Source organism: Bison bison, unplaced genomic scaffold, assembly GCF_000754665.1.
Source record: "Bison bison bison isolate TAMUID 2011002044 unplaced genomic scaffold, Bison_UMD1.0 scf7180017864211, whole genome shotgun sequence".
Lineage (NCBI taxonomy): Eukaryota > Metazoa > Chordata > Mammalia > Artiodactyla > Bovidae > Bison > Bison bison.
Window position 1 is genome coordinate 3,265,837 of NW_011494783.1, and position 8,994 is coordinate 3,274,830.

Genomic DNA, 8,994 nt, shown 5'->3' on the forward strand with positions numbered 1-8,994 from the left:
AGTCCATTCTGAAGGAGATCAGCCCTGGGATTTCTTTGGAAGGAATGATGCTAAAGCTGAAACTCCAGTACTTTGGCCACCTGATGCGAAGAGTTGACTCATTGGAAAAGACTCTGATGCTGGGAGGGACTGGGGGCAGGAGGAGAAGGGGACGACAGAGGATGAGATGGCTGGATGGCATCACTGACTTGATGGACGTGAGTCTGAGTGAACTCTGGGAGTTGGTGATGGACAGGGAGGCCTGGCGTGCTGCGATTCATGGGGTCTCAAAGAGTCGGACACGACTGAGCGACTGAACTGAACTGAGGCTAGATAAGAAATAGCACCTTATTGTCCAAAGAATTTTCCACTGTCTATGAAACAATGTAGCCAAAGCATGCTTTATCCAAGAAGTCAGGGAAATGGCACAGAGGATAACATGGTTAACAGTGAGTGGCTGGAGACTCAGGCAATTGTAGACTCAGCTGAGAAGGACACCGACTGGCTGTAGCTGGACACCATGGGGAGCAGGAAGAAAAGAAGGAAAGTCAGGAGTGGGAGGCATCATGCAGCCCTGTAGCACCCACTGAGATGGGCCTATAGGCCTTGAAATGAGCATTGCCACAGGAAAGACAGGCCATCTCTGGGAGGAACTGAGATGCTGTTAGGGGAGCCAGGGAAGGAAATGACCATGACCACTCAGCTTGCAATTAGAGATAGTTTTGGCCAGAAGGAGCCAGGCAGGAGGCTACTGATCGGAAACAGAAGACTTTAGGGGGAGGTCTGGCCTCTTAACTTTGCCCTGACAATGGAGTCATAAAACCTGAGGCTGATGATCATGTAGTTCTAGATTCAAAAGTCAGGAGTTGAATGCACAGGAAATAAAGAGAACATTTTTATGATGTATTCCCTTGAGAATATGTGTTTTACAGTGCTTTTTTTTTTCTGAGTTTGAATCAAATGTTTCTAGAATGTATGGATACATTATGGATATGGATACAAAGGGATACAAATATGGATAACAAAGGGAGAAGAGGGCATGGGATAGATTGAGGTAGGGATAGATATGATGTATTGATATGATATGATATATGATACTGATATGTATAAAATAGATAATTAATGAGAACCGATTGTACAGTGCAGGGAACACCACTCAATGCTCTGTGGGGACCTGAACGGGAAGGAAATTCAAAAAAGAGGGGATATACGTGTAACTGATTCACTTTGCTGTACAGTAGAATCTAATCAACGTTGTAAAGTAACTCCAATAAAAATTTTAAAAAATAGGATTTCCATTCTAGTAGAATTTTTGCTATTTTTGCCATTCTTTGCCATTCTTATTTTCTGGGTATTTACTTGTATTTCCAAATGTGTGATATAAAACATATATTTTAAGTGCTGTGGTTTTAAAAGATGTGGTGAACGTTTTCCAACATTATTTCTTAATCAGAGATAACCTTTGAATGCTACTCTGATGTCAGTGACATATGTTCTGAACTCCTCTGACCTCGTGAACTTGCCGTCCATCCCCCTTGCCAAGAAATATGACTCTCAGCCACGCTCTTGGAGGTGAAGGGCCACAGCCATTTCGTCTCGCTTTGCCAATCACTTCCTCTGTTCCAGCTTGAATTCATACAGAATTCTTACAGCTAGTCTGCCTTCCTGATTGACTGAAATTGTGTGAAAATAAAACTCAAGGCCCATCTGCTCTTCTAGTTTTCATCCAGGATTCCCTGGAAGGGAAATACACTGGAGACCAAATATTTGCCATGACTATGTGGCTGTAGTTTTGGAAGACATCCCAGTATAAATTATAGAAATACTAAATTATTTCAAATGTTAGCATTCTCCCTCTTTCTCTACTACAATTACCACTAGTATAAAAATACTAACTTTCTCCAGGGATCTGTTTGATTTTCTAATGTTTAATGTCTTCAGAGTATTGAGACGCATGCTCTAGAACAACAAGCAGTCAGACTCTTTGGAAGATGGAAGGTGTAATAACTATTATTACAGTTGGAGATAAAAGTGGATCATTCATCCTAATAGTCAGTCTGGCAATATGGGCACATGTGGAGTGTAGCTACAGCCATCACGGGGAAATTTCATCCTCATTGTAGCTTTAAAACTTCTCCTGTCTCTATAGTGTTCTTAACCCTCTTCATCTATATCCTCTCAATTCTTCAGGTCTTATTTGTGTTACCTGTTACCATAAGTGATCGTTAATCATTCTTCTTTGTGGATACATGGAATATTCATTATATTGAACCAGAGGTTAGAAAACTTTCTCTGTAAAAGGTCAGATAGTAAATCCTTTAGCTTCAGAGGCTGTGTGGTCTCTTTTTGTGACATTCTGCTGAGATGTGAATGCAGACATAAATGAGTGAATGGGGGTGTGGCCCAGCACAGCTTTACTTAACAAAAGCGAGCAGCGGGCCAGATTTGGTCTGGGGGACACAGTTGTGGACTCTTGTCCTTGATAGTGCTCGAGGGCATTAGAGTTTGAGAGAAATTTAGCTAATTTCTTCATATTGTGTGTGAATCAGAGTGGCTCAGATGGTAAAGAATCTGCCTGCAATGTGGGAGACTCTGGTTCGATCCCTGGGTTGGGAAGATCTTCTGGAGAAAGGAACAGCAGCCCACTCCAGTATTCTTGCCTGGAGAATCTCATGGAGACAGGAACCTGGCCGGCTACAGTCCATGGAGTTGCTAAGAGTTGGACACGACTGAGTGACTAACACTTTCACACTTTCATCTGTAGAAAGGGGGTTGACTGACGTACTCAAGGTCACACACAGGAGAAAGCCAGGAGTGACAAGTTCACCTAAACCACAGTCATGTATTTTTAATTTACTTGTTACTTTCAGGATTTGATTATGTTCTAGTCAGCATTGAATTACAGACTGGTATTATTTTCTTGTTTCATGTTTAATTACTTTATATGGATCCATGTATTGTTACTGCTCATGAGAGAATGGGAAATAGATACATAGATAGATGTTTTATTGCCCGAAGTGATTAGAACAGGGCAAAGCAGGGAATAAGATCATAATAAATGTTTGTGACTACCGTCTTTCAGGAGAACTATAATTCATGTGGCATTTTTCTTGCTTAATTATGCAGTTATAGATTTTGTCTCAACTTAGATTATTGTAAGATATCTGATCCTTAAATTATTATAATAATTCTATAGTACTTTTTAAAAATAAATAATCTTTTATCTGTTCTTATCCTTCTTGATCCCCGTTTTACACTAATTTTGTTATTCTGATTTATATGAGTCTTTAAAATTAGTGAAAAAATTTAATTTGGTATAAAGATTAATTTGTTATGGAAATCAAATTTAAAGAAAATAACTAATATGGATAAACTATCCTCGGATTTTATAAAGTGCTGTATTTAAGTTCTAAATTTAAGCAAGTTAAATGGATCACTTGATTATTCAACTTCATTTTCATTATTTACCATGTGTAACATGGAGCTATATATTCAGTGAATACTGAATTTTGGATAATGTATTATTCCTTATTATCAGGTATTGTTGTTTAGTTGTGACTCTTTGCAACCCCATGGACTATAGCCAGGCTCCTCTGCCCATGGGATTTCCCAGGTAAGAATACTGGTGTGGGTGGCCATTTCCTTCTCCAAGGAGTATCAGGTTAGTCCTACTGAGCAGGTTTGGACAGAAGGTTTTTCCTGGCATGGTCCTGCTGAGCTCTGTCACAACATATGTCCTCTTTTCCTTAGGTTACTATGCAGATGTTACCCAGTCAAAGAGACTTTTCTTGGCTAGGCACCCGAAGCCTACAACTCTCTCAACCTCCGCCCTACACACAGACTCCCAGCCCCTCTTTCATATTTAGGGTGTCTTGGCAGTTTTTATCACCATCCCATCCTATGAATTCATCCTATTAATTCAAGTTTTTACATGTTTGTTTTTGTTCTAGTTAGATTTTAGTTTCTACTGAAACATAAATTACGTGAGGACAGGAGCACTGTTTCATCTACTGCTGCATTTCCTGTGTCTGATACAACATAGGTTCTTCTTTAAATTTTTTAAAATCTAGTTTATATTTTATTGAAGTGTAGTTGATTTCAGGTTACCGCAAAGTGTTTTGGAATCTTTTTCAGATTCTTTTCCCTTATAGGTTCTTACAAAAGATTGAGTGTAGTTCTCTGTGCTGTAAAATAGGTCCTTGTTGGTTATTGGTTGTGTATTTTGTATAGAATAGTGTCTATATGTCATAAAATTTTGTTTTATTTGAGTGAATAAAATAAACATGAGCAAACATTAGCACATTTTTAAAATAATGGAAAATTCTGAAGTAATAGTTGCTCGTTAAAATTCAATGCAGAACTTACATCAAAAAGTTGTACAAAGTTAGACTGAGACAGAAGTTAGAAAATCAGGGTTTTATGTGTGTGATCAACGGCAGCTAAAATAATAGTAAGTTTTTAAACAATTAATATGAAACCCTTCACTGTGGATCCTCACTTTGTAAACTGATACTTTTAAAATAAATGTTATGTTCCTCTTTTCAGTCATTTACATTTAACTTTCTGGGAAATATATTCACACACACATGCCACATTGCTCAGAGGCACTCGCAGCATAACTGAGAAAAGTAAGAAATCTAACTATGTTTTACAAGGATGGATGTGTTCCTCTTAACTTCAGTTTTGTACACACTCAAGTGGTGAGATAATGAAAATGAATTCATTTCCCCAGGATCATTGGGGACTTCACTCCACTTGAATGACTTTTCAAGAAAACTAGTTCATTCCTTCTATTGCTAGTTTTTTGTTTTTCCCCTGTATATGAATATCTGAGAGAGAAGTCATTTAGAATATACAGTGTAGTTCTGTGTCATATTAAACGAAATACTGAGCACATGTAAACACTTGTTGGGGATTTAGGACCTTCTCTCTAAAACTTAGGTGCTATGTCATGTTGTAATGTAGCATCATGCTTTGAGACTCTTTGTCAAGTTTAGTTGTCTTTGTTTTTCCTTCCTCCCTTCCTTCCATCCTCCCTTTCTCTCTCCTTCTCTCCCTCCCCATCTTCCTCCCTCCCTCCCTTGCTTCCTTCCTTCTACAAATGTCATTAGAGTGCATGCCAAGTGCCAGGTGCTATTCAGATCACTGGAAAGGAAGCATTAAGCGAACTCTCAAAACTTTTATTTCCATGGAGCTTCTAATGTCATGCGAGAGAAAAGCAATCAAACAATTGAATGCATGAAAACACAACATATCAGATGGCTGTAAATGCGATGAAGGAAAATAGAGCAAGGCGTGGTACAGAGAGTGAGGGCAGTGAGTACTTGTATAGCTGGGTGGACTGGGAAAACTTGTCTGCACTGTGAGAGATAACACTAAACAGAGCGTGGGGGAGGTGAGGGATGAGCCTTGAGGTCGTCGGAAGAGTGACAGCAAAGGTCCTGGCAGGAGCAGGTCTGTAGTTGCAGTCAGAAGGAAAGGGTGGCTGGACGGTAAAGGACAACGATGCTGGAGGATGTGACCAGTGCAGAGGCTGCTGTGGGCCATTGGGGGACCTTGGACTTCATTCCAAGTGACTTGAGAGCAGGAGCCAGAGGATATTTTGAGTGCAATAACTATCTTACCCACCTGTGTACTTTTTAAACTGCCCTTTCGGCTGCTGTGTACAGAAGGATTATGGCAAAGGAGGAGGAAGGAAGACTGTGCATTCACAGCGGTGATGGCTGATGGCTGCCTGAACCAGGGGATCAGGCAAAGTGAGGTGGTAGGATTGGGGATACTCCAGTATGACAAGACATAGCACTTGATGCAGTCTCCCAGAGACCAAGAGGATGCAGAGAAGAGCGCCAAGGGTTGAGTCCTGGGCACTTTAACATATATAGACACTAGGAAGGTGAGAACCAGCCATCAAAGTGGAATGGGAGAGTCAGCAGTAGTAAAGAAGGAGGGGGGAAAATAGTTCATGCCAGTGCAGAAGCCAAGTGAAAATTAGAACTCCAGTGCAGTTCATTGGTCAAGTATAATGAGAACTGACTAATATTTTAGACAGCAGGGCTTTCGTGTTGGTGGTTATCTTGTGTTCTTTCTTACTGGTACCTCCTTCCTAATTTTTTAGTTTGAATATTATTCCTCCTGGTCTTCCCTCCTCCAAGCTCATATTTCTAACCCTGCATCCTTAGAGTGAATAAATAACTGAAGATTTTGACAAGACCCCCAAATCCCAAATCTTGTTAAATAACCAGCCACAACTTTATTCATGATTCTGAGATAGCAGGCCTGCATTGAAGTCTTTTGGAATAATAATATGATATATAACTTTATCATCGTTATAACTTGAAAATCAGAAGGCTATTGAAATTGTGTTAGGGTTCATTAGAATCATCAGTGTTAAGTTGTATAAATTATAATTGTTTGCTATATATATCATGTATCTTGAAATTTTCATTGTAGTCAATAGTGATTTTTAACAAAAAATATGCCAGTGATCATTCAGTCTTTATTAAATCTGGCTTTCTTTTCTTTTCAGAAAAATGTGATGAGCCCCTTGTGTCTGGACTACACCATGCAGCTTTCAGCAGCTCATCCTCCATGTCTGGGAGCTATTCACCTGGCTATGCCAAGATCAACAAGCGAGGGGGTAAGGCAAATTTCATTTGTCAACAAATGTGTTATGTAAGAACATATTATATTTACGCAGCATTTTTAAAGTATATTTTATTGTACAACAGCTAAGTGGCTGGCAACCAAAATCATTCTTCCCACTTCTGTTGACAGTCACAGACACTTCCTATAAGCCTGTTTCATAGCCACTATTTTGGAATGATATCGATAAAATTGGGCTGGAAATAACAGATGATGTATTAAAGAGGAAGAATTTTTTTGTAGCCACTCTGGAGGGCTTCCCAGGTGGCCCTAATGGTCAAGAATCTGCCCGCTAATGCAGGAGATGTGGGTTCGATCCTTTAGTTGGAAAGATTCTCTGGAGAAGGAAATGGCAAACCACTCCAGTATTATTGCCTGGGAAATCCCATGGACAGTGGGCTTAGTCCATGGGGTCACAAAGAGTCAGACACAACTGAGCTACTAAACAGCAACAACCATTGTGGAGTGATATAGAAAAAAAAAAAAAAAAGCTGCAAATAGGAGATGGTAAAATGAAGAGGAAGAATTTTTGGAGTTTATATGATAATGAATTCAAAATGAGATAAAAATTCTGAGTTAAGGAAATGCTTGTTAATCAGAAAATCCTTTAGAAAGATGTTAAAAAGAATAGGTTCCAAATATGTGTACCATGCATGAGGAAGAATACTTTGTATTAACTGCTTTTTCTCCTTTTATTAATGTACACATTTAGTTTCTATTGAAAATGCAGGATGAAAAATTATGACTCTTTTCAGTTTCTCCCCTATTGCCCAGAATTTAGCTTTGTTATTAAAGTCATGTGAAAAAATGTGTATATTTGCAGCTAAAATTTTACTTTTAGACTTTAAAGTCATAGTACCATTATAATTAGTAAATGATGATTTCAAAATGGACAGCAGCTAATAGAAGGTAAAAGAAGATAGTTAACAACAGAAACCTAAAACTCTTTTGCTTCAAAGAAATTCTGGTATAAATATCAGTGAACGACAACTTGGAAAGATACAGTATTTTCTTAAATAAATATGTATTAACTGACAGAGGCCATAATTTTTATTCAATAAAATAGGAGATGCTAAGCTTAAATCATAACAAATTCAGGAAAAAATGTGAAAAATTAAAGAAGGAAGGAAAACAGGGGGAAAAAGCATAAACAAAGGTTGAAAAAAGAAAATTGGAGAAAACCCAAAGTGGGAGGAAAAAAGGAGATGGGAAGAAAGAAAACATATCAGCAAAGAGAGAAAAAAATATCAGAGAGAATCAGAAAAAAAGGAAGAAAAAAATACATAAGGAAAAAATAGAATAATATATATATACAGAAATTCCTGAAAGTATAAAGTTATCATAATCAGAAAACAATTGGTGAAAGAGATCACACAGGTAAAGACTGCTAAGTCACTTCAGTCGTGTCCGACTCTCTGTGACCCCATAGACGGCAGCTCACCAGGCTTCCCCGTCCCTGGGATTCTCCTGGTGAGAACACCGGAGTGGGTTGCCATTTCCTTCTCCAATGCATGAAAGTGAAAAGTGAAAAGAAAGTCGCTCAGTCGTGTCCGACTCTTGGCGATCCCATGGACTGCAGCCCACCAGGCTCGTCCGTCCGTTGGATTTTCCAGGCAAGAGTACTGGAGTGGGGTGCCATCGCCTTCTCTGACAGGTAAAGATAGAGGAATATAAATTTCAAATATATATATATATATATACAGCTTTGATTTAAAAGTGGTATTCATCAGCTATTTTTTTCAGTGTGCTGTTTTTTAAAATTGTGGTGTAATTGATGTAACATTATGTTCGTTTCAAATGCACAGCATAATGATTTCATGTATGCAGATTTGTATGTATTGCAAAGTGATCACCACAGTAAGCCTAGTTAACACCCATCACTATGCACAGTTACAAACATTTTTTCTTGCAGTGAGGACTTTAAGGTCTAGTTTTTTCGTAGCTTTCACATATGTAGGACATTATTGTTAACTATAGTCAGCATACTGCATATTATATCCTCAAGACTTATTTTATAACTGGAAATTCATACCTTTTGACTCCCTTCACTCATTTTACTTAACTCTCAACACCCTGCCTCTGGGAACCATCATAGAGTTCTCTGTGTCTGTGTAGTTATTCTTTTTATTATGTGATTAGGGCTTCCCAGGTGGCGCTCAGAGAAGGCAATGGCAGCCCACTCCAGTACTCTTGCCTGGCAAATCCCATGGACGGAGGAGCCTGGTGGGCTGCAGTTCATGGGGTCGCTAGGGGTCGGACACGACTGAGCGACTTCACTTTCACGCATTGGAGAAGGAAATGGCAACCCACTCCAGTGTTCTCGCCTGGAGAATCCCAGGGACGGGGAAGCCTGGTGGGCTGCCCTCTATGGGG

The 8,994-nt window shown here is 39.1% G+C and overlaps 1 protein-coding gene across 1 annotated transcript in view; it reads left to right on the forward strand.

Moving 5' to 3' along the window:
* LOC104992135 (contactin-associated protein-like 2) overlaps positions 1-8,994 on the forward strand; it is a 950,770-nt gene that overhangs the window by 299,120 nt on the left and 642,656 nt on the right. Inside the window, exon 3 of the mRNA XM_010844884.1 lies at positions 6,506-6,616. Within this exon, the coding sequence (XP_010843186.1) occupies positions 6,506-6,616 (111 nt within the window). The remainder of the gene's footprint in view (positions 1-6,505; positions 6,617-8,994) is intronic.